This window comes from Salvia hispanica, chromosome 2, assembly GCF_023119035.1.
Source record: "Salvia hispanica cultivar TCC Black 2014 chromosome 2, UniMelb_Shisp_WGS_1.0, whole genome shotgun sequence".
In the NCBI taxonomy this organism is placed as follows: domain Eukaryota; kingdom Viridiplantae; phylum Streptophyta; class Magnoliopsida; order Lamiales; family Lamiaceae; genus Salvia; species Salvia hispanica.
Genome location: NC_062966.1, coordinates 31,866,688 through 31,891,821, shown reverse-complemented (window position 1 = coordinate 31,891,821; position 25,134 = coordinate 31,866,688). Strand labels below are relative to the sequence as shown.

The 25,134-nt window shown below is 35.4% G+C and overlaps 4 protein-coding genes, 1 long non-coding RNA gene and 1 other non-coding gene across 7 annotated transcripts; 2 read left to right on the top strand and 4 right to left on the bottom strand.

The window, feature by feature from the left end:
* The first annotated feature begins 280 nt into the window (after positions 1-280).
* On the top strand, positions 281-1,689 carry LOC125203370. The gene is made up of 2 exons (XR_007173349.1): positions 281-462; positions 975-1,689. It is a non-coding gene; the product is annotated as an uncharacterized LOC125203370 (long non-coding RNA).
* A 3,079-nt stretch (positions 1,690-4,768) lies between these two features.
* On the top strand, positions 4,769-10,484 carry LOC125203833 (RNA polymerase II C-terminal domain phosphatase-like 3). Its single transcript, XM_048102309.1, has 12 exons — positions 4,769-5,809; positions 5,908-6,040; positions 6,166-6,221; positions 6,321-6,378; positions 6,466-7,785; positions 8,191-8,796; positions 8,882-9,028; positions 9,119-9,387; positions 9,461-9,572; positions 9,644-9,901; positions 10,000-10,046; positions 10,132-10,484. The coding sequence occupies exons 1-12, from the start codon at positions 5,175-5,177 to the stop codon at positions 10,193-10,195; spliced, it is 3,705 nt and encodes a 1,234-aa protein (XP_047958266.1). The 5' UTR covers positions 4,769-5,174; the 3' UTR covers positions 10,196-10,484.
* Positions 10,485-11,528: 1,044 nt separating this feature from the next.
* Positions 11,529-12,519, bottom strand: LOC125203834 (delta(3,5)-Delta(2,4)-dienoyl-CoA isomerase, peroxisomal). Its single transcript, XM_048102310.1, has 2 exons — positions 11,883-12,519; positions 11,529-11,817 (listed from the first exon to the last, which is right to left on the bottom strand). The coding sequence occupies exons 1-2, from the start codon at positions 12,517-12,519 to the stop codon at positions 11,627-11,629; spliced, it is 828 nt and encodes a 275-aa protein (XP_047958267.1). The 3' UTR covers positions 11,529-11,626.
* A 974-nt stretch (positions 12,520-13,493) lies between these two features.
* On the bottom strand, positions 13,494-15,228 carry LOC125208592 (bidirectional sugar transporter N3-like). Of its 2 annotated transcripts, none has more exons than XM_048108239.1 (6): positions 15,082-15,228; positions 14,835-14,871; positions 14,536-14,746; positions 14,281-14,439; positions 14,072-14,191; positions 13,494-13,988 (listed from the first exon to the last, which is right to left on the bottom strand). In XM_048108239.1, the coding sequence occupies exons 1-6, from the start codon at positions 15,131-15,133 to the stop codon at positions 13,788-13,790; spliced, it is 780 nt and encodes a 259-aa protein (XP_047964196.1). In that variant the 5' UTR covers positions 15,134-15,228; the 3' UTR covers positions 13,494-13,787. The 2 variants fall into 2 exon arrangements, with proteins under 2 accessions (XP_047964196.1, XP_047964197.1); XM_048108240.1 differs by lacking the exon at positions 15,082-15,228 and adding an exon at positions 14,958-15,023.
* Positions 15,229-20,730: 5,502 nt separating this feature from the next.
* Positions 20,731-20,802, bottom strand: TRNAQ-UUG. Its single transcript has one exon. It is a non-coding gene; the product is annotated as a tRNA-Gln (tRNA).
* A 264-nt stretch (positions 20,803-21,066) lies between these two features.
* On the bottom strand, positions 21,067-24,680 carry LOC125205638 (glucose-6-phosphate 1-dehydrogenase, chloroplastic-like). The gene is made up of 10 exons (XM_048104696.1): positions 24,361-24,680; positions 23,825-24,057; positions 23,600-23,694; positions 23,372-23,486; positions 22,747-22,952; positions 22,479-22,628; positions 22,271-22,391; positions 21,965-22,194; positions 21,687-21,887; positions 21,067-21,549 (listed from the first exon to the last, which is right to left on the bottom strand). Exons 1-10 carry the CDS (start codon positions 24,545-24,547, stop codon positions 21,300-21,302), a joined length of 1,788 nt encoding a protein of 595 aa, XP_047960653.1. The 5' UTR covers positions 24,548-24,680; the 3' UTR covers positions 21,067-21,299.
* Positions 24,681-25,134: the final 454 nt, after the last annotated feature.

Here is a 25,134-nt window from a genome sequence, read left to right as displayed (position 1 = left end):
TGGATTTGGTATATAGTACTCCTACTAGAGTACAAGTGTTGTGGAGTATATTTATTTGACGGTGCTTTAGGTGAAATAATTGGTTATGGTTTATGTCATATCAGTGGATGAACTAGGAGAATACCAATAGAATATTTGTTGTTGACAATAATTCCAATAGAATAAGTGCATATAATTATGGTCCACTTATAACATAATGGTCCACATAATTATTCAATACCAACTAATGGAAGGGCAAACCAAGGCCATATATTTATATTTAACTAATTTCATAATTCAGCACAGAAAAGCATAATCAATTAGAATCACGAAGGAACAAAATACTATAGAAATGTCATCTGTATAAATTTACACTAACATCACATTATATTGGGAGATGCTTTCTTTTCTCTGTTCAGAGTAGGTGGAACAAACATCTAGTGTCCAGTTAGTTGTGAATGATCATCTCTTTGTTAAAGCAAGGTTAGTTTCCACCATTTTCTTGCACTCTAATTTACTCTTTCGTTTTTTCTGGAGATAAGTTCTATGTAATTCAATCACATGATGGTGGGTTTACAGATGATGTATCCGAAGAGGATAAATTTTGTTGATTGTGAGATTTTGATGTGAAATTGGTGTTGGATTCCCTCATTTATGCTCCAGCTTATTCATATTATGTGATTCTTGTAGAAAGAACTTTCACCTTCTTAAAGGTGAAAAACATGAAACACCTTTTTGAAGGGTGTTTGGTTCCTAGAGTTTTTTTTTTATTGAAGAGGGCAATATTTGGTTTGTGATTTATATGTATGAAGATGAAGATATTTAGGTTGCATATTGGAGGATTGTTGTTTATCTAAATTAATTCTTGCACCATGATTGGTATTAATTGTTTGTTCTTGTTATAATTTGAAGGGCAGAATTTTGATTCCTATAAGATAAGCATTTTGGATCATCTCTATTAATATAGTGTTGTGTAATTAATCAAATTTTTGCAGGATTGACAAAAGTGGTTGATGAAATGCTTACAATCAGCTCCAAGAATGGTAGTGTCATGGTTTATTGACAGTACAATATCTGTGTATAGAGATGAGTTCTAGCGTAGAAACGCCTAAATGGAGTGTGTTTGAAGATGTGAAGAATATATCTGCAGCTCCAGAGGCACTTATGGCTGATATCAACGCTGCTATTAGCGCCCTTGAGTATGCTCGTGCTGCTGCTGCTACCTTCTTACACTCGTCTCCTTCCTCTTCGAAAGCAAAAACACTCATCAAAAGTTGATACATACGATGCTGGAAAGGCTGATGAAGTCGAACCTATAGCTGCAGCCAAACTAGATAAGTCTCTTTGTTACACTTACGTGTGAATATCTCATCTCGTTAGACCCGGATTGTTGTTGTTGTTCATTCCACCGTATAGTGCAAGTGTTGTCATATAATTGTATTCCATAACCATTCTTCAAGTTTTCACACTGAAGGGAGTACGGTTTCGTTCACTACATTCGAGTTTCGCAGCACCTGAAAGGTTTGGCTTTGATAGACTGGAAACTTGATCAAGAGAATGTCTTGGATGCAGTGGCCGATCCAGAAATCAAAAATGGAGGGGGCGGAATTACCATTAAACCTTTATCCTTCGGTTTCACAAAAACATACTCAAAATACACCAAAAATAATGTGTTATTATTTGATATACTACTATATTTTTTTTATTTAAGCATGAGGCTTACATAATTATTATTGTTTTATTTTGAAAATTCTTTCAGTATGCGGCTATATAGAGTGATTGGCGGGTAAAACAAAATATGAGACTATTTTTAGACGTAGAAATATTAAGTAAAAAATAATATGAATATGAAATTTGACATAAATAACATGATTAGTTATTAGAAAAAATAGAAAAAAAATTCAATGTTCTTCTTTCAAAAAAAAAGAAAAGAAACATAATAGAATAAATGGGAATTATGGATTATCACATTAATTTGGATTATCACATTAATTTCAAATACTATAAATATGGCTTGCAAATAATTGAATAGATATTTATAACGAAGTGACTTTAGTACCAAGTTTAATTTTGGATTAATATTGTCTTACAAATTAAAAATATTGAGTTATCTACCGTGAATAAAAATAAATCATAAAACATTCTACTATTACTACTAAACTAATTAAGATGATTCATGGTTTAATTGTCTAATTTTAACCCATGGCTTGCCACATATAAAAGAGAACAAAAATAAAGGATTGTAGGAGTAATACCGTTTTTACTCTATCAGTGTACTGTTAAGTTATTATTTTGATCAAGTCAAAAATGAAATAGAAAAGTCATCTCCTCCTTATTCCCTTTTTAAGTTTTTATCGTTCAAAACCAGAGAAAGAGAAGTAGAGAGAAAACTCCTCCCCGACATTCATACCACACAATTTTTCTTACAACCTCAAATAATCAAAAGAATTAGTCCGTACATCAATAATTAGTAGCGTAGAAAAAAAATTGGTCTTGGCCTTCTTCTTCGGGGCAGTGTCAGCAGCCAAGGGAGGGGGCGACCATGAAGGTTTTCCGGTGGGATAAGGGGTGGGATAAGGGGAAGCGGCGACCGCCCCCTCCTGGATCCGCCGCTGCTTGGATGATCAAGAGATGTTGAAGATAAGGAACATATGTTGGAGTTGATAATGTTCTAGGCTAATTTCTATGTAATTTTGTTGAAGAAACCGAAAAAGAGTAGATAAACATTTATGAGAAGTACTTTGCATTCAAAAGATGATTGCTTTCATTAAAAGAAAAGCTATCTTTCGAAAGAATCCCGACTCAACTAATCATTACTATCTGTCATATGTTATTTTAGATGTTTCTTTTGAGCACAAGATTACTTCATTGTTGTGTCTTATTACCACAAATTTCAGGTTACTTTGTTCATAATATAGTATATCGTGAGTCAAATTTATGTTGCTTGGTTGGTTGGTCAATTTGATACGATTACAATGTGCTTTGATATGATACAAGTTCTCATTATAATTTAAACTATCTCAGTCTCATTCCAACAACCACCTTATTTTTTCGACTCATATATTTACAAATCATTATAAAGTATATGTGTTAAAAATGAAAAATTATATTATGTCTATTATTTTATTATAAAAGAAAATAGATTATCACTAAAATCATGAACGGTGCTAAAAAAAAGTTTCAGGTTTTTCCACAACCTTAAAATTTGGTTGTAAAACTCATGAACCTTAACAGTGTTTCGTATTTTGCACGATTGGAGATTTCGACAAAATCGATTCATACATGGCTCTTCAAGAATCCCAACTACTCCCTTCATCCCACAATAATAGTCCTCTTTTGTCATTTTCATCTATTCCACAATAAGAGTCTTATTTTATTTTTACCATAAATGGTAAATAAGTCTCACATTCCACCAACTTATTCCACTAACTCATTCTCAATTCATTTTTCTTTACATTTCTTAAAATTCATGCCCAAACCAAATATGACTACTATTGTAGGACGGAAAGAGTATTTGTCTACTTATTCTCACTCAATTTCTCTATGTTTTCATTGAATAAACGAACAAGTGAGAAACTTTTCACTTCTTTTTTTTTTCTGTATTCTTTTGATCTTTTTATTGGTACTTTATTTTTGTGTTTTTTTAGTTTTTTTCTATGTAAATTAATATTCACATATGTAGTAACTTAAAATAAGTTATATTCTCTCTTTTCCATGTTAATCGAGTCATTTTTCTATTTTAGAAAGTACCAAGTTAATTGAGTCGTTCTATTTTAGGAAGTTCCAAATTAATTGATTTATTTCTATTTTTGGCAAAAAGTAATTCTCTTTTTTACCATCTATCTTATTTTATTCTCTCTTACTTTTTTTCACTATCCATTTAACACACTATTTTTAAACTATGTGATGAAAAGAAATGCTTCTATAAACAAGGAACGGAGGGAGTAATCAATAACAATCACATATAATTCGATCATTATGATCATATTTTTAAGTTAATATAGAAGTTCAAAATTTGAGCATAGTTCATGATATTTATGCGATGTGTTAGAATGGCAACGTAGTTAAAATGACAAAGTAGACAGGCAATCTATGACACCTAGGCAAACAACTCGGCATATGATACCAAGCAATATGAGATACAAAATCAGAGCACTATGAATACATAGGCAGACAATCTGTTATACATAGACAATCAACTCGACATATAATTTCAATTAATTTGGGATACGAAATCAGAAATAGTCAAACACGCGTAGACAAACAAGACGCCATGCTAAGGGTGTCTCCACCGTCGCCCTTCCCGTTCGCCCGTCGCCGACGGGCGACCGGACGTCCGCCTAGGGAGTGGGAAGGGCGCCCACTCCCGTCCCGAGTGCCCGTCGGATGGGCTCGCCCCTCGCATCGACGTCCTACCTGACGTCCGCCACTGTGGCGTGGGTAGGACGTCCCACCGAAAATTAATTAATTAAATTTTTTGTTTTTAAAAAAAAAATTCTATAAATACAGCTCGTGTCGAAATTTTAATTCCGTAAATTTTAATATTAATTATGAATTTATTAATTTTATTGTGGGAAGTCCTAGTGAAATGGGAAGGACTAGTGCTGACGTGACAGACAATTTTTATAAGAAGGACTAGTGAAGATCCTAGTGAGAGGGGCGCCACCGGAGACACCCTAATGCGGTGAGTTTCTTAGTATCTACTGTACATATGAGGGGGTCAGAGGGTCAGAGCCGTATATATTTTACGGAAATAAATGGATGGAAAGAAATGTATTTGGGCCTTGAGCAACGAGGCCGTCGAAATTGAATAGAATATGATGTTAACGGCCCAGATCTAATCTTCGATTCCACCTCTCTCTTTCCCCTAAATCCCTTCCAAATCATCCATGGATTCTGTTCTTCACTGACCTGAGAGAAGCCAAGAAGCAAATTAATTTACGCCTTCTCATTTTTAATCTAGGATCAATTTAGTATATCCCCCAAATTCACCTCGATCCCAATCTTAATTCCATTCCTTAATCCTTAACCCCTCCAAATCTAATCCAATCCAATCTTTCATTTTTCCTCAATTTCCTAGTTTTCACTTATTTTCCATTTCCGAAACCCCTCAGCCCCTTCCAATTTCTTTAACTTATTGATTCGGTTTGCTAACTAGCTCGATACGCTGTTATTGCTCTAATTCAATTCAACATATGCTTGTCGGTGATTTGAATTTAAATCCCCTAATTAAGGAAAGCACCCCTGCCTTGTTCCTAAATATGGAAACCGATCCGCAAGCAATAAAATTGGAGGCGGAGCAGCAGTTGCACGATGTAGAGGAAGGTGAGATCTCGGATTCCGCCTCCGTCGAGGAAATTTCTGAAGAGGATTTCAATATTAAGCAACCCTCGCCGCAGCCGCCCCCCAAATTCGCTGTTAACCCTAGCAATGTTAGTAACAACACTAGCGGCGGGAGTGGTGCTAGGGTTTTGACGGTGAGAGATATGTACAAGTACCAGATTTCTCCCAAGACTTCGTATTCGGGTTTGTATAATCTGGCGTGGGCGCAGGCTGTGAACAATAAGCCATTGGGTGACGTTTTTGTGATGATGGAGGATGGTAGTACTGATAATAGCAACTCTGACAGTAATAGGGTTGTGATTGATGTGGAGGATGATGATGAGAAGGAAGAAGGTGAGCTGGAAGAAGGAGAGATTGATTTGGATTCTGAGGTGATTGTCCAAGATAAAGATTTGGATGTTGTTGAGATTATCAAGGAAGATAAGAGCAAAGGTGTTGATCTAATAATGGAAGAGCTTGTCAGTCTTAACGCGACTGATGCACAAAAGTAAGGCATAGCGGAATCTTTGGCTGCTGCACTGATGTTTTCATTGCTTAAAAGAGTAATCTTTGACTATAGTAGTTAATGCTTTTGTGTTTGTGTAGCTCTTTTGATGCATTCTGTTCACGCTTGGAGGCCACAACAATTAAGTTGCACAAGATTGTGCTGGAGGGACCATTTGCTGAGAAAGACACTCTTCTTCAACTGTTACTAGCTGCAATTCAGACTCTTCATTCGGTATGATAATCAATCGAAAAACTCAATTGCATTTTGTTTCGCGGACCAGGTTAACTTTTTTATAGTACTATTATTCATCTCTATGTAAGCTTTAATACAATTCTCAGTTTTTTTCGTATATGTAGGTGTTTTCTTCAATGACTCCTAGTCTCAAGCAACAGAAGGAAGCAATTTTGTTGAGGTATGTAGCACTATGAGTATTTTGTGTCTTTTACTCTGACTCTGTTTGTGTGGCATTTCTTTAATACTGACCATATTATCCTTGATAATATACCTTTAGGTTGCTAGCTCAAGTAACAAGCTTGAAGCCTCTTTTTTCTTCTTTGCAGTTGAAAGAGGTGAATGTCCCTTCCACACACAATTTATCATTTCTAAGGAAATGCAGTAGTTATAGTAGTATCTTATTTTGCGTTATGGTGTCGCAGGTGGAGGCGATTAGGTTGTCTCTTGAGTCTTCAGACATTTCCTTGAGCAACGGTGCTACTGCGAAGACACAAGGAAGGGAGGGGTTTAATACAACTGATTTGCATGTGTTGTTAGAGAATGCTGATAACAAGTCAGATTACCTATGGAAACATGGAAAAGAACCTGGGTCTGCTGGCTCAGTGGATCAAAGTGGGCAGAGCTTTCCCATACACTATTCAAAACCAGGGATAGTTAATCTGAGGCTTAAAGGAATGCCTCCTCCTCTGCTAGATCTTCACAAAGATCATGATGCAGACAGTCTTCCTTCTCCGACACGAGAACATTCTGCAACTTCCCCTTTTGATAAGGGATTAATTTTAGAGCAAGGCCTGCTGAAACCTGAGTGGCCTGTTCCTAGACAAACTCTTCCTCAAGCAAATCCAGTTCTGCATCCATATGAAACTGATGCTGTCAAAGCTGTTTCCAGTTATCAGCAAAAGTTTGGACATGGTTCCTTTTTTGTGGATGATAGGCTTCCAAGTCCAACTCCTTCAGGGGAGGGAGATAATAATGGAGATGGTGAAGCCTGTGAGGAGGTCAGCAGTTCTGTTAGCCACAATTTTAACCCTGCTGTGAATTCGTTGATGTTAGGGCAGCCAACATTTTCTTCTACTGCCTCTAGGGATGCTATAGCTGGTCCAGAAATTAGCAATGTTCAGATTGTTAATACTGTAAATAGTTTCCGAACTCCTGTGTCAAAACCCTCCTCTGTGAGAAGTAGGGACCCTAGGCTCCGAATGACCAATTCTGATGCAGGTCCCAGGAATGTCAGTCAGAGTCTACCCTCGATTGGAAGTGATGAATCCAAATCAACGTTTGTTGGTGTAATGAGTTTGAGGAAGCATAAGGTAGTTGAGGAGCTACCTTTGGATAGTCCTACACCGAAGCGCCAAAAAAATGAGTCCTTGGGTCCGGACACAACCCTTCCATTTGCGACGACAATCTCAACCTCTCAGATGCCAACACCATCCCCGAGTCTACCCGTTAACAGTCACACGAAATCACCATTAACAAGTCAAACTGAAATTTTTCCAGCGAAAAGTTCCAGTGCGTCTTCTCCTCTTCATTCTTTATTAAGGGATATAGTTGGCAATCCAGCTATGTGGATGAGTATACTCAAAATGGAACATAAGTCTTCTGGTGATAACAATAGTGCAAGTCAAATACCAAACCCAAATTCCATTTTGGGAGCAGCTCCATCAACATCTGGTGCCCTGCCTTTCTCCTCAATGCTTGGCCAAAAACCAGCGGGAATAGTTCCTTGCCAGCCGGTCACTGTGGTAGGAACTTATAGTATGTTTTTCTTGTTTCTCTTAATTTGTTTAACCTTCATATCATTAATATCAATTTATGCTAGATGTCATTTTTGTGGCTCCAGCCTATTTTTTCTTTTTCATTATGGAATATGGACTTCTGTTTTTCTTATAATCCATATTCCTGCACACTATTATGTTGATTGATGTTAAATTAAACCTAAATGTGAAACTCAGCATCCTATTCCTGATACAATGTTCTCAGAAATTGAAAAGTAGATATCTTGATGAAATAACTGATATTTTAATTTGTTTTTTCTGATAAAAACTGTTTGTAATTTAGAATATATATATATAGAAATCTAGCATGTTTGTTACGAGTTTCTTACTTCTCTTCTTGCTGCACGCATAAATTGCATATGTAATTTGCAGGAGGAACCTGGAAAAGTTCGAATGAAGCCTCGTGACCCACGCCGTATTCTACATAATAATGCACCTCAGAAGATTGTGACTGCAGTTTCTGATCCCCCAAAAAAGTATCCTTCATCTTCTTCAGTAATGATGAGCAACTTGAGCACCCAAGGGCAAGAAGGTCAAATGGAGAAGGCAGTGCCTTCTGGTAGTGTGAAACCACCTGATATTACCATGCAATTTACTAATAATCTGAGGAATATTGCTGATATCATGTCTGTATCGCAAGCAAGTACACCTTCACCAGTTCTTCCTCTGAGTGTATCGTCACAGCCATTACAAAGTCATCAAGCTGCACTGGAGAGTAAGATAGTAGCTACCGAGGCTGTCAACTTCAGATCTGGAAGTAACTCTACATCCGATACAGCTACATCTATCCCCCCTCGACCACTTAATGCAAATGCTTGGAGTGATGTTGAGCATTTATTTGATGGCTTTGATAACCAGCAAAAAGCTGCTATCCAAAGAGAAAGGGCTAGGAGACTCGAAGAACAGAATAAAATGTTTTCTGCTAGAAAGCTTTGTCTTGTCTTGGATCTTGATCATACTCTCCTAAATTCAGCCAAGGCATGAAAATGTTTTTCTTTTTCTCAAGTTCATTCTGGCCTGATAATATTGGGGACTTTTCACCAACATTTTGTTGTATTTTCAGTTTGTCGAGGTTGATCCTCTGCATGATGAGATGCTGAGAAAGAAGGAGGAACAGGATCGTGAAAAGTCCCAAAGGCATCTATTCCGGTTTCCCTATATGGGAATGTGGACCAAGTTGCGTCCTGGAATATGGAATTTCTTGGAGAAGGTAATAGATCTGCTCAATAGAAAAAATGTCATTTAATAATTACATTACCTCTAAAAGCTTATATCATTTTCCATGTGTTTTCCAATTTAGGCAAGCAAACTCTATGAGTTGCATCTCTACACGATGGGAAACAAATATTATGCTACTGAGATGGCAAAATTGCTTGATCCAAAAGGGGAACTGTTTTCTGGAAGAGTTATCTCGAGGGGTGATGATGGTGAACCATTTGATAGTGATGATAGAGTCCCCAAGAGCAAGGATTTGGAGGGTGTTTTGGGCATGGAGTCATCGGTCGTAATCATTGATGATTCTGTACGTGTGTGGCCACATAACAAACCAAACTTGATTGTTGTGGAACGGTAATGGATTGGCTTGATATTTTTAGACTGTTCACTGTGTACTTTAAACCGAAGTCTCACACGTTCTCCTCAGGTATATATATTTCCCGTGTAGTAGAAGGCAATTTGGACTACCAGGCCCTTCCCTGCTCGAGATTGATCACGATGAGAGACCAGAAGATGGGACTCTGGCCTCTTCTTTGGCGGTGAGCTTCTATTTAACCTGTTGAATGAGCCTTGCCGGTGACGGGTGTTTGATTTCGGTGTTTTCAAACAGGTTATTGAGAAAATACATCAAATATTTTTCGGACATGATTCATTAGATGAAGCCGATGTTAGGCAAATCTTAGCTAGTGAACAACGGAAGATTCTAGCGGGTTGCCGCATTGTCTTCAGCCGAGTGTTCCCGGTTGGTGAAGCCCATCCTCAAATGCATCCGCTGTGGAAGTCGGCCGAGCAATTCGGTGCTGAGTGCACTACTCACTTAGATGAGCAGGTTACACATGTCGTTGCAAATTCACTTGGGACGGACAAGGTATTTTAATTTGTTTTTCTCAAATTAATCCATCAAATTCCACGTTATGCTATGCTATGCTATGTTTAGGCAAAAATGTTGAATTTATTACTCTACAGGTGAACTGGGCACTGTCTAGAGGAATATTTGTAGTCCACCCTGGATGGTATGATCTACGATGCCAATGATGCCAACTGATATTAGCTTCTTTTATTATACCCACAACCGAACTAACTATGCTGCACTCGCAGGGTCGAAGCATCAACGTTGCTGTATCGAAGAGCGAACGAGCACGATTTTGCTATTAAACAATAATAAAAACTAAAATATCGACTACAAATTTTAATCATAACCATTCTTTCACCCTTGCTGCTGGAGTGCGGGGGTGAATGTAAATGCCATGATCCGATCCGATTCGAACCTAACTAAATTTTCACAATTGAAAGGCCCCCCTTATACGTAAAATAGATGGGATAACTAATTTGGATGGATAACTCAACAAAATGTGGAATACGATTGTGTGAAGCCTGGGAAAATCAAAATGATTTTCTGGGCACTGTATGTTTCTATTTGTGGATAAGGTTGTTTTTCGTTTTGGAGCTTCTGTACTTTTCTTTCAGCTTTTTGTAACCTTAATCCAGTCCAATCAATCGGCGACACACCATCATCATATTTATGGCCCTACTTTGTAGACCTTAACTTGCCATCTCTTACATCACAAAATCTAGGGTGAAAAACAAATTTTGTGCTCGTCAGTGGCCCATCAGCTTTTCTCCCTTCAAATTTTCTCTTCTTTCTTCTTTTTCAAGCTATGTTTTTCTAGAATCTTTCCTATAAAATGATATCTAGAATTGGAACTGCAGAAAAAATCTGTATTCACATTTCATACTACATTTTACATTTATGTGATTTTCTGACAAACTTTAGACTGTTCCCGATAAGGTTTATCCACAAACATGGACCAAGAGAAAATTGGGGATAAGAAATGACAACAACATTTAATGACACCAGCAACCCTTAAAGTTCTCCATTTACCATTTTTCAGCCTCATCACCAACAATATGTAAATTGTACACCCAAATTTCGCTCCAATTTATTTTACCATTTTCATCCTTTTTTCAGGTTATTTTTTGTATTATAAAATAAACCCTGCAGCAAAACGTATGTAATTTTTTTATAAAAGAAGTTACCAACGATAAAAATACATAGAAAATTAAAAAAAAAAACTAGTATAATAAAGAAAAAAAGAAAAATACATAGAAAATTTAAAAAAAACTAGTATAATAAAGAAATAAAGCAGATCAATTGAATCACAATTGTGTGGTAGTGTTATCGAATGACAAGGAGCCAAGGGTCCTTTTAGATGGGGAATGGTGGGAACATTGGGGAATTGCTAGGGAAGGAACCGTTAGGGGGAGGGAGTACCGGGGAACATTGGGGAATTGCGAGGGAAGGAACTGTTGGGGGACCACCGGGATTCATTTTTTGCTTTCTTAAGAGATTTAAATGAGTTAAGATCATAAAAGAAGAGGTTGTTATCATTCGAAAATTTGTAAAATATGATAGCTGTGGTCATCGGGCAACTCTTGGTTGAATGTATCTCATTGTTCCTGAGTGAGTGTAGTTTCTTCAATCAGTAATTCTTACATGGAGTGCAATGTTTAGCTTTGTTAAAGTGAGATTGCATCACAATACTGAGATAGATAACGAAATACAGTAAAAATAGATTGACAAGAATAAAACAAGTCAGAGCTTAGCAAACAACGGTTTCCTCTTCTGGAGGTGAGCAGAAAGTGCTTCCCTCAAATCATCAGAGAGAAGCACCGCAGAGTTCCACGTGGCAACATAATCCAAACCTTGCTGCAACGCCATGTCCCTGCCCTCAATCAACACCCGCTTCGTCCCGATTATAGCAAGCGGCGATCTCCCAGCAATCCCTAATAATCCACCACAAATTCAATTTCCAATCAAAATATCTAAGCCGCGGAAATGACAATCTTACCCTCGGCCACTTCAGCCACCCCTTCCTCCATCGCTTCTCTATCTCCGAAGACTCGCGACACCAGCCCTAGCCGCATCGCCTCCGATCCAGACAAGTGCCGCGCCGTGAGCGCCAGCTCCATCGCGTTCCCGAACCCGACGATGCCGGGGAGCCTCTGCAGCGTCCCGAGATCCGCCGTGATCGCCAGATCCACCTCCTTCACCGAGAACTCCGCCTGCTCCGTGCAGTACCTCAGATCGCACGCCGTGATTATGTCCACGCCTCCGCCGATGCACGCGCCGTGGACGGCCGCGATCACCGGCTTCCTGCACTCCTCCACCGCCGTCACGGCCTGCTGCATCGACTTGATCTCGCGACGGAGCTTCTCACGAGTGCGCCCCTCCTCCGCGGCGTCATGAGTGATGGAATTGAGGAGGTGGAGGTCGATCCCCGTGCAGAAGTGCTTCCCGGCGCCGGAGAGAACGACGACGGCGACGTCGGGGTTGCGGTCGAGGGAGGAGAGGGCGGCGGGGAACTCGGTGAAGAAGTCGGCGGAGAGGGCGTTGCCGCGGGAGGGGCGATTGATTACCAGATTAAACACTCTTGAATTTGGGGATTTCCGCTTGATTTGGAGGGTTTTGTAATTAGAATCTTCCATTTTCGCAACCAAATTATTGAATCTAATCTCTTCAGGTAGTTATGCAGATAACAGATGCCTGCTATTTGGGCCTACTTCTCGGCCCATTCTTTCACCACTTCAGGCCCAGTAAAACATCTTTCATTCGGAGATTTATAAAGGATTTAAAAGATTCTATACGAAACTTAGCTATTCACATTTCTAAACTAAAACACATACTAGATTATCGATCTAGTATTAGAGCTCATTTAATTGTGAAAATTCAAGTAGTAATTAATTAATTATGAAACAAACCAATCCTGGATAAGATATATCCTCCTCTCTTTCCTTTTTTATTAAAAAAAATGATTTTTCCCTAATTTTGGAGCATCTTCACACCAAACTATTTATATAGAATCTTCCATTTTCGCAACCAAATTATTGAATCTAATCTCTTCAGGTAGATATCCAGATAAGAGATGCAGCTATTTGGGCCTTCTTCTCGGCCCATTTGTTCACCACTTCAGGCCCAGTAAAACATCTTTCATTCGGAGATTTAAAAGGAAAGAAATTAATACTATGAATAAATACTTACAAGTTCATTCTTCCACAACTAATATTCATCCACTACTAATACACAGATAAGAGTTCTAAAACTAAACTTATAAAAGAGAAAATAAAAATAAATAATTGAATAATTGGAAATCGAAACAAAAAAAAAATATGTATACTATAGGGATAAGACAAAAAAGTTGTGGACCATGTTACTAAAATGTAGTATGAATGTATGATTCTTTTTAATTCGACAGAACAAAACGAAAAACATCATATATAACTACTGATTATAGGCGAAGAGAGTACTACTTTTATTTAATATCAATAGTTTCACTAGTGTAAATTAATAAAGTGAAAAAGAGATAAAAAAAAACTTAATTCAAATATTTTTAGTAAAAATTAATATTAGAACCAAAAAATTTATCAAAAATTCAACATAACTATATTTTATTTTATAAACGAACCAAAACAAACTGGCTATTTATTCATTTGAGACCTTATTAGTTACTATGACCTCTAGCTGGCCTTTTGCGGCGGTGACGGCGCCGCCTCTAACAAAACACTACAATGATTGTGGGTCTCTAAATTTAGCAACCAAAACCTCACATCATCAATCATATACTAATACAATTATTAATTAAATTTGCGCAAACTAGTAAAAGATTACTCCCTGTAGAATGAATAAATTGCAGCAAATGTTGTAAACAAGAATTATTGAAGTACTGGTTGATAGAAGAACAAAATTAAGAAGCTGGTCAAACAACAGCATTGAGAGGCGCTTGGACAGTTATTTGGGCAGGAGCAGCGGTGCCTTGGACATCAGGTGTTCCGACAACCTTAATATTCACTACATTGATGTTCTTTTCTATATCTTTTTTCAGAGGCGTCTTGTTCCGGTAAATCAGATACACCAACATTTGTATCATACTCAAGCAAAATCCCCCCACATTCGGAAGCTGCACCATTTAATATTATAATTAACATTAATCACTTAATTAATTAATTATTTCAAATTATTAGTTAATTAATCATTACTCACCGCCACATAATAATCCTTTTTGCACAAACCGTATCCGAACCACATAACTGCATTCAATGTCAAGAAAAATGACAAGAGAAAAGGCATGTACTCCACGCTTCGCGTCTTGACAACTTTAGCCTGCATAATTAAACACTCAATTGTTATTCTATAATAAAAACAAAAACTAAAAATAGTAGTACTACTGGAGTAGTAATTAAACTACTTACAATGATTATCAAGGGAGATGCAAAAACACAGATGGAAAGGGCGACACAAACCCATCCAACCACCTTAGCTCGAGTATGGCCCTCGAACACGAAGAATGTGACCGCAAATATCAAGAAAAGGAGCCCCATCATCGCCCCCAGAATCTTGGCGGCCTGAGCCTGAAATCATTTGATTTTATGATCATGTATATGTGTAAATGCAATTCCAAAATGATTAATTAATGAAAGAGAAGTAGTAGTATGTTATATGCATACCCTAGCTTTCTTGTTAGCATAGATGTTGAAGACTATGAGGTAGGCAGTCTCAAGAATGGATCCAAAGAGATTGATGGTGATGATAAGCACAGCGTCTGGTGTTAGCATTGCATAATACAGCCACAACATCGACGACATCAGGGCCGTTGCATAAGGTAGTGGATCGAATCCCATCGTTGATTTCGCCTCGTAAATTTTCCTGAATGTTGGCCTGCCAATTCAACCATTTTTTTTCCATTAGTACTATTTTTTTTCTTTCATAGTATATACTCTTAGTATTAATTCTAGAATAAACTTACACTGGAGCCAGGAAAAGCAAAATTGAAACAACATTCCCTGCACAAACAAATTACAAAACATTAATTCAATCACAAATAGCAATAATGGATTTCATTCATACCAATAGTTGAAGAGATCACAACCTTTCCATGATTTATATAATAGTTTCATGCGTTTGAAATTGGCCAACACCCTACCTACCTATATCTATATACATCTATGATTCCATATATATGTATGTACATATGAGATGGGAGTAATTTATACCTGAGATGCCGAATGTGAAGGCCAATGGATGATCAATGTCGAAGAGAGCCATGAGAGGTAAATTAGAGGTTGAAAGGTGTTTAAAATTAAATCACAATTAAAAACCGGCTTCTCTTGCTTTTTCTCTCACTAATTATTGATGCAAGAGTTAGCTAGTTCATGCAGAAAATGGGATGATTGCGTTTGCTTTTATATAGGGAGAGAGGTGTGGGAGAGACAGCAGTGCCGGATTCAAATTTTGGAAGGCATAACAATACTCTATTTTTTTTTTATTAATTCTCTCTTATTTTATTAATTTTACATTAAAATTTGTATGATTTATTATCAAAACTATATTTTATAAGTGACTAGACCTACTAAAAAATATTTTATAAGTGACTAGACCTACTATAAAATTTTAATTCTAAAAATCAAGTTTAAAATCTCATATAGTATTTTTATGATCGATTTCAGTAACCATGAAATAAGATTTAATAAAAATTTGCTAGGCTTGAAAAAATATGTGATATGGATTGATAAAAGCAAGAAAAGTAAATAACGAGGTAAGATGTAACAATACAAATTAATAAAATAAAAATATTGTTAAGCCCAAAATAAATTGTAATACAATGAATTAATAAACAGAAGTTCACTTTAATAGGCATGGGATGAGATTAAAATGTATTAATTAAATGAAAAAATAACTAAAAATTCACTTTTCCTGGAATGAAATAAATGTAGTGCACTCTTCGTCTGTAGCCAATTAGTATTCCCATTTTATTTTTTTTCAGTTCGTTCTTAATATGAGTCGCAGTTCAATCTTATTTGTATTATTATCTCTTTTAATTTATTCTTTTACACTTTAATTATTTATTACTCCTTCTATTTCACAAAAAAATCATATTTTGTCATTTTAATCCGTCCAACAATAAGAATCATATTTCACTTTTACCATAAATAGTTAGTAGGTCTCATTACACTAACTCACTTTATTCATATTTTATTATAAAATCAATACTCTCTTTGTTCCATAGTATTAGAGTCATTTTGTCATTTTGGTACGTTTCATAGTAATCATTTCTTTTTTTAGTGAAAGTCAACACATTTCTTCTCACTTATTTTACTCTCTCTTGTTTTATTTTCTCTTCATCTCTCTACCTTTTTCATTTCCTATTCTTTCTTTACTTAACTCACTTAACACAATTTTTACTTAAAGTGCATGTTGAAAAGAAATGTCTTCACTAATGTTGAACGAAGGGAGTATAAAAGAGTGCGCTTCATATTCCATTAACTTTTCCAACTCATTATTCTTTACATGTCTTAACACTCATGCTCATACTAAATATGACTTTTATTATGGGAAGAAGAGAGTATTATTTTTTCAACATAAGTACAGAAAATAAAACAAGTTCCATATTTAATGGAGAGAGTAGTAATAAGTTCCATATTTCACTAATTTCATTTCACTCACATTTTATTATTTCCTCAATCCCTTGAAAATAGAAATTTTGGCTTGTCCTCTAAAAATAAAAACTTTTCTTTTTAAAAATTTTCTTTATTTCTAATGAGGTGTGACCCATTTTTCCATAACACACTTTTCCTTCTACTTATTTTACTATTTTTAAATTAAAATCCATATCATTTTAAATATTTCTAATTTCATAAAGCTATTATATAAAAATAAACCGCACGTTACAATATTTTTTTCTACTTCCTACTAATAATCCTCTAAATCCGGCACATGAAGAGAGGAGTAGAGATTTGAGTCATCTTTGTTGCATGACATGTGGAAAACAATATAGTAGGTGGCGTACGAGAATATCATTCACCTTGCATCCTCACGTGCCTTTGCAATATCGTGCATGCCACACCTCAATCCGACGTGTCTCCACCTCCTTAATTAATCATCACTAATTAATATCACACGAAAACAGTGTGTGAGATAGGATTAGGAATGGTAAAGTGGTGTTAAGGTGTGATAAGTATGAGGTAGAGAAGGGAGGATTGGCGTTATTTGTCACGCAAAATGCCCAAATTGGTGGTCGCATATTATTAGCATAAATAATTGAGGAAAAGATGATGACAGATTCACGTGACACTACTAATTTAAGCACCCCTTAAATCATCATCATCCCATTATTTGTTTCATACACAACATATATTATCAAATATATGAATTTTAAATTTTTTTTTATTTTTTGTCAAGTTTTTGTTTCAGTGAAATACTGTCATTTTGAACATTGTTAAAAGACGATATTTTGTGGATGGATGTGACAATTGAGAAAAATTGAAACTTCATAATTTATTGACCATAATTTGACAAAACTTCATAATTTAAATGACTATTAACCATATCTTAGATAATATATATCATTCTAAAAATCTTGACATGATAATAAGATATTATTCTAAAAATCGTAAATAACCTTTGATAGTAATATCATTTTAAAAATCTTGACATGATAATAAGAAATCATTCTGAAAATATTCATATATATGATATTTTTACATTATTTTTACGGATTTACTAATAGTGGGTCTACTTTTTTACTTTTAGATACAATCTTGTATGAAAGAAAAAAACTAAAGTTCATAATTTTGAAGACGTATTGAAGTAAGCAATGAACGTGAACGACATATTTATTCCAACTCTATGTCAATCTCTCTTTTTTAAGGATAAGTTTGTTTTAAAAATTGTTACAATTAATCATCACAAATATGCATATAATAGATGTCAAATTTGATGTAGGTGTAATTTGTAACGTCTTTGGTCTTTAATAGTATTAACAATGGTGTTTATTAAAAGTATAAAATATTAATGCACGCAAAATTTATTAAACTGAATTTATTAAGGCTAGCTAATAAAATATAAATCTTACACTACAATATACCAAATCCAAAACGCATTATAATTTATAAGGAACTTACTGTTAAAAAATGGTATTTCGTTTAATATGAGTTAAATAAGTAATTTAATTGCTTTATGCAAGCAAGATAACTTAAATATCCACCAATGAATACAACATATTTATGTGTATCTGGTAGATATTCAGAAGAAGTAATTAATGGCTTTATATAATTACTCACTCCATTGAATAATATCCTTAAATTTCAACCCTTTTAAAGAGGTTACGTATTAAGAATTGAAATATGCCTATGTTATGTGAATACGAGGTGGACCCACATATTTTGCATGGACACGTCAATATAACTCGTCACTCTTAATTTTATATTTATTATTATTATTATTATTATTATTATTATTATTATTATTATTATTATTATTATTATTATTATTATTATTATTATTATTATTATAATAGTCGAACACAACCTGAAAAGGCTTAGGCCCATAGTCCCAATACCACATGCTCACTAATTTTTTACTTATTACATTACAAAGATATAGAAGCAACTTGCGTTGTTTTTTATAATAATAATAATTTTAACACGACGAAGAAAGCGTTCTTAAATTAAAAATAAATTAATTTAATCTTTTACTTTTTAAGAATGCTTTCATTTGAAGTGTTGGTGGTATATTTAGAAACACAAATTAGCATATTTAATTGCATTAAAAATTAACCTTAACAATTGTTTTTATTGTAGTGTTATTTCTATTGTTATTTTTGTGGATATTATATTTAGCCCTTACTAAATAGATATAAATAAACACTACTAATTGTCAAAGATTGGAGGACTGGTAGAGGATGAAATTAGAAAAAAAAAATTGCTACAAAAGATTAGTTTGAATATCAAAATGAGGAATGACAAGTACAAGAACAAAGTAAAAAAAAATGGTCTTACATAAACCCAATTGTTAAGTTAAATTAATTCTAATTCTAATTTTAACATGCACCAAATATGTTATTGGTATACTTTTTGTATAATATATGTATATAGTTACCCAAAATAAGAATTGTATATTAAATAATACTCCTATCAACCTTTTTTTTAGTAAAACTCCTATCAACAAATTTTTGTAGTAAAACTCTTATCAACATTTTTTTGGAATCAAGGATGCCATTTTGTTGTATTTGTTGTTGATTGTGGGTGAAAAGTGATAATTAAAATGAAGGCCTTGATGCTTGGATTATATATATAATTTTAATAATCATGGTCGCATAGTGAATAGAAAATGTGGTGTGTTGGGCTAAATCTCACGGCACACGTTACTTATGTATATGATTAATACTATATTAGTGGTCAAGTGATTAATGTGTGTGTCAATGTCTAGCAAATAATTGTTGTGATGTACATACATGATTATGAGTAAAATCATATCAATCATTTGGTTCCAATAAAATTTATATCTTCAATTCTCCCTACATTTGGCGCCATCGCATTTCACTTCCAAATTTACTTGTTTCAATTCCACACATATTCTTTCATAAACACCAAATTAGTATTGCTCTTGCATCAAATTAGTAGATGTTTTTTGTGTGGCTAAAATAATTACGCAATTTAAAAATATACAACTAAGGAAAGAATAAATTAAATTAGGGAGCAGAGTGGGAGTTGGTAGATTACGTACAGAGGCTTAGTTACGCAATTTTTTCAATTCTAATTGGAAGGGGAACTCAATCGATTTATGTTGCATGTCACTTTTAACATTATTATATATTTTTATTTTGCATATAATCTTATAAACCACGACAACTCACATCCATCATCCATGTCACTAGCTCAATTTTGGCTGCCATCCACTTTTAAAAGGGTTAATTTAGGTCCTAAACATATGATCGAAATATGAATTTGGCCTAAAAATATTCACTTTTTAAAAAGTAGGTCCATAATAAATGAAAATGTTGCCAAAGTAGTCATTTTTCTAAGGTTCCGTCAAATAACTAACAGACAACGCTAATTGCACAGTGACACGACCGTTAGTTTTTTGACGGGACCGTAAAAAAAGGACCACTCTGACAAGGATTTCATTTGTTATGGACCTGTTTATCAAAAAGTGAATATTTTGGACTAAAATTGACATTTACTCTTATCACTTTTATCTAATTTTTCTCCACTTTAAGATGGATTACGTTATCTACTGACAATTCAAACACTTTTTCTTCTATCTCTTGTTTACTTTATTAATTTTGTATTAAATTGTGCTATATCTCTAAAGTATGGCTTCAAGAGTCATGTATACACACATCACAAATGGATGGTATGTACACATCAACTTGTGTATGCTAATTGTCACTATACATTGAACGGAAGGTTCAAATTTCAAAACGAATTAATTAATATTCTTTCAACTGAAATTAAACTAGTTACTTATGTTGCGTGCAAATTATTGAAAGTGCAACCATCTCTCAAATTGTAGCTTCTATATGCATTACAGAAAACAGAAAAAGGTTATTTGTGCTAATTGTTTTCCTTTATTTTGTTGTCTTTTGTGGGTAGTTAGTTTCATTTCGGAGAAGAGCAATGTATTTCGATTCAATGCAAAAAAAGAGAAATGGGGCGACGAAAAGGTGTAACAACAATTCATATCTTGTGCCTCAATGCCATGCCCCCACTACAACAATTACCTTCTTCTAATAATCACTCTTCTCAATTCTCAATTATCGGGTAAATATCCTAAACAGTGACACAAAATCGACCATTTACCCTGTATAACTATAATACTATACTAAGAAATTTTTAAAATAGAAATACAAAAATTAAACGGAAAGGTCCTACCGGGAGTCGAACCCAGGTCGCTGGATTCAAAGTCCAGAGTGCTAACCACTACACCATAGAACCTTGTTGTGATGAGAAACTACGTTGTTGTAATAAATATACCTATTGTTTAATCTTCTAGTACTAATTAATCATGAATATTTAATATTCCTTCTGTAACAAGATTATTGAAACAGACAGTTGTGGCATTTTTCTGGAGAAAAGTTCAAATTGATGAATTGGGAGAGAGATTAAGGTATTGTAGTCTGCCTTCGTTCTGGGAAACATTCCCATTCAAATATTGTGATTTAGCAAGAACAATATCCATGATTAAAATAGACTATAACATGGATAATCTGAAAACTTTTCATTAACCATCTGGTTTTCTGGAATTCCTAGCTTATTCAAGTTTATTCCTTCCAATGGTATACATGTCGATAACAAGATACAATCTACATTTCTTTCTCCTCAACCAAATCAAAAATCGAATCTTGTAAAGTAGCGAAAAAACAAATCGCGCAAATGAGAGCTGCGTGAAGCTGTGACTAGTGAAGTACATATTACAGTCATAGACTAAGATGCTATTCATCAACCCCAAGATCGCCCCACTTAACGTTGTATCTGGCTGCAAGGTAATGGGCCCCTACAGGTCCTCGACTTCCATAAGGATAATACTCGGGGACTTTTCTGTTTTCTTCGAGATCCTTCAACACAGGGGTGAAGAGAGCCCACGCAGCATCTAATTCGTCACTCCTGATGAAGAGCCTCCTCTCGCCTTCAACAGCATCCAGTAGAAGTCTCTCATACGCATCAGGTATCTCCTTTGAGTACCTACACAACACGAGATAACAACCAACATTTCAGCCCCTAAACACTATATCACTTTCAGGGATTTGTGTAGATCATAGTGTGCAAAAGACAAGAAAATTTATAACTAAAAGTTGAAATTGGAGAATTCTCATTAATACCTTGCTTTATAAAGAAGATTGAGATTGCTTTGGTCTAATCTCATTCCTAGTCCAGGGACTTTGTTATTAATCTTTAAATAAATAGCTTCGTCAGGCTGAACCCGGATCACAAGCTCATTCGTTGCTTGGTCGAGATCAGTCCCAGAGCTTCGGTTGTATAAATTACCAGGAACATTTCTGAACTGCACCCTTATTTCAGCCCTATGAAAAGAAATACATTCAAGCGTCAGAGCCCTGATTAGTGAGGTATAAATCATAGAATTTGGACTTTGTTATACCTTTTATCATGTAAAGCTTTTCCAGCTTTCATTAAAAACGGCACGCCATCCCATCTTGCATTATCTATGAAAAGTGCAGCAGCAGCAAAAGTTGGGGTTAAACTGTCCTTGGGAACAGTTTTGTCATCAGTATATCCCGGGTATGAGACACCTCCTTTCGTGTGAGACTTATACTGCCCTATGATAACATCATCAGCTCTTATAGGCCTCATGGAACGCAAAACTTTAACCTGTAGTCCGTGAAGAATTAGCATTCTATTCAGCAGAAACCAAAAATGCCAATACAAAATACACACAAAGAGAAACCTTTTCGTTTCTAATATCTTCGGCATCCAAACTGACAGGTGTTTCCATGGCAAAGAGGGCCAGTATTTGGAGCAGATGGTTTTGCATTATGTCTCTCATGATTCCGTAGTGGTCAAAGTAGCTGGAGCAGACCAAAGAGATTAATTAGAAAAAAATCCTAGTTTACTCATTAGAATTCGTTTAGTATCAAATTAACCAGATAGTTTACCCTCCCCTTCCTTCAGTGCCAAAGTCTTCAGAAAATATCAATTGAACATTCCTTATGTACTGTCTCGACCATAAGGGTTCAAAAATAAGATTGGAAAAGCGAAGGACAGAGAGATTCTCCACAAGCTCCTTTCCTAGGTAGTGATCTATCCTGTAAAGAGAGAATTATCATTAATAAACATAGCCAATCAGATTTTAGCTGAAGCCATACATCATAGTCTATCGTGAATAGGGAAATGCAATTTACATGAGATGGAAAATTAACGTACCTGAAAATCTGATCCTCGGTCAGGTATTGCTTTAAAGATTTAGTCAAAGCAGCAGAGGATTCAGAATCCCGGCCAAATGGTTTTTCAACAATGACCCTAGTCCAGCCAGCAGAAGCAGTGGCAGAGAGACTAGCACATTTCACAGCATCTACGAAAATGTTTGGTGGGATGGATAAGTAAAATAGCCGATTTGATACACGACCAGCCTACAGAAGCCAATCAGCATCATATCTTCAGTATATACAACGAGTTTTATAGCCAGGAAACATGCAACTGCAAACAACAAGATAGTCATATATGTAGATGACACTGCATAGCATTCCATATATGTTCAACAAACAGGCTATGAGAAGCATGCCCAAGGCACTGTTTGCGTTTAAGTCATATGAATGCACTTCCATCCATCCTAGCCATCAGTTTTGACATCAGCGTTAACTGTGCTTGTGCACCGCTATTACTAAAGAGAGGTAATGAAGGCAGAGCTATGGACTCAGACAAGTAGCTCTAATCAAATAACTCTAGTAATATTTATTCCAACTTCCAAGTATAAACATCTAAAGTCGTCTGCAACTAATAAGCACCAACGAGTGTACATATAAGAATATAAGAAAAATGAAAAGCTTACCTCATGCTTCTTCAGTATCTTATCAAGCTCAGCAAAATTCTCCTGAGAATCATATTGACCAGAGTGGTAGAAACACCTTTGAAGGAACTGCTCCATCTTTTCACCACAATTTTCCCTAAATACAGATCAAATTCTTTTTAAACCAACACTCAATTAACTCCCCCATCAAAATTAAGTGCAACAAATGCCAAAAACAAAAATCTCTTATTAGAAGACAACAACAATTACCTCTTGTCAATTCTGCAAGTAAGAGTCCTGCTAACCATCTCTCTTAATTCAGCATCTGTCATCTTACTACGGGCATAACCAAAGATAGTGAAATGCTGCAACAGACAAAACAACAAATAACCATCAATTAGGAGGAATTCTAGCAGGCTATTCAAGTTTTAGGTTTCATTAGATGTTTCCCCCAAATGTACTACGTTAATCCAATACGATAAATTCCAAACAGACCTCAGGTAGGCAATCCTCATAGTATAGTGCAAAAAGAGCAGGAAATATCTTCTTCTTTGCAAGATCCCCAGAGGCGCCTACAACAGTAATGCTGACAGTTGATTTATCATCATTAACATCAAAATTACCAATCTGATTCTTCTCCTTAGGCGTTGCAACCGACGTCAGCCCGTCTTTCAAATTTTTCGAAGGAGCTTCATTTTCCAATCCAGCAACTGTTGCAGCCAAAGCACCTATACAATTTATTCAATCAGATAAATGGATTTCTGTTTATGGTTTCTTTAAAAAAAGATCCCAAATGCTCAAACTTCACAAATAAATTCTAGGTTTCTTCAATTTACAAGAGTCTAAAAAACAATCCGCAAATTGATCCAAATCCGAACAACAAAGTCATCAAAAACATGAAAGAGATAGCAGAAATGCACTATGCTAATCAACCATAGAAAAAAAAATAAAAAAAAATTAAACAAACACAAAATTCAAAAATTGGCGTCAGCTCACAAAATGATGAGAAATTGGTGAATTAGAAAACATACCATCTTGCATGAAAACAACATTAGGAAAAGCGTTGCCCTTGAATTGCAGAGAAGCGTATTTGGGTTTAGGAGAAGCGGCAGGAAACGGAAAATTGGGATTTTGGTGAGACCAAATAGAGGATGAATTGGAATAAGCGGAAGATGAAGAACAGCAGTGGGTGGACAGAGAGATGGGTGTTGCGGCCATAGTCTCAAACCAAATTCTTCTCAATTCGATACGGAGATTGAGAAAGACTGGTTTTTGATGCAATATAGAATTTGTCGAGAGGTTTGTAGGGTGGCCTTGAGATCTCCGAAAGGCTGCTGAGTTTTTTTTTGGTGGGTTTTGCCACTTTGACGATGAGCAAAGGCTACTTTGCCTACTTGTCAGATTAATAATTAATTAATTACTTAATTAATTAATTAATGCTATAACAATTATTGTCGGATATTACTAATTTTTCTTTCTTTTTAATTACTTATACAGAAAGGTATACAAACATCAGAATTTAGATTTAAGTCAATTGCAGTATTATTTCTCTTTTTTATCATATGGTGCTGGAATATGTTTTGAATTAAGTGAATCTATTGTCTTAATCTAAGTAGAAAATAGCGTAATTATTCGATATAGTATGTCATTTCTCTACTTTATTCGATCCAAAATAATTACTTAATGTTTTTTACTCAATCTCGTAACTCATGGTTATGTGGGCCATGCCTACCCAAATCTGGCCAATATTTAGAGCATCCACAAGACGGCTAGTGCACCGGCTAGCCGAACAATTGGAATCGGCC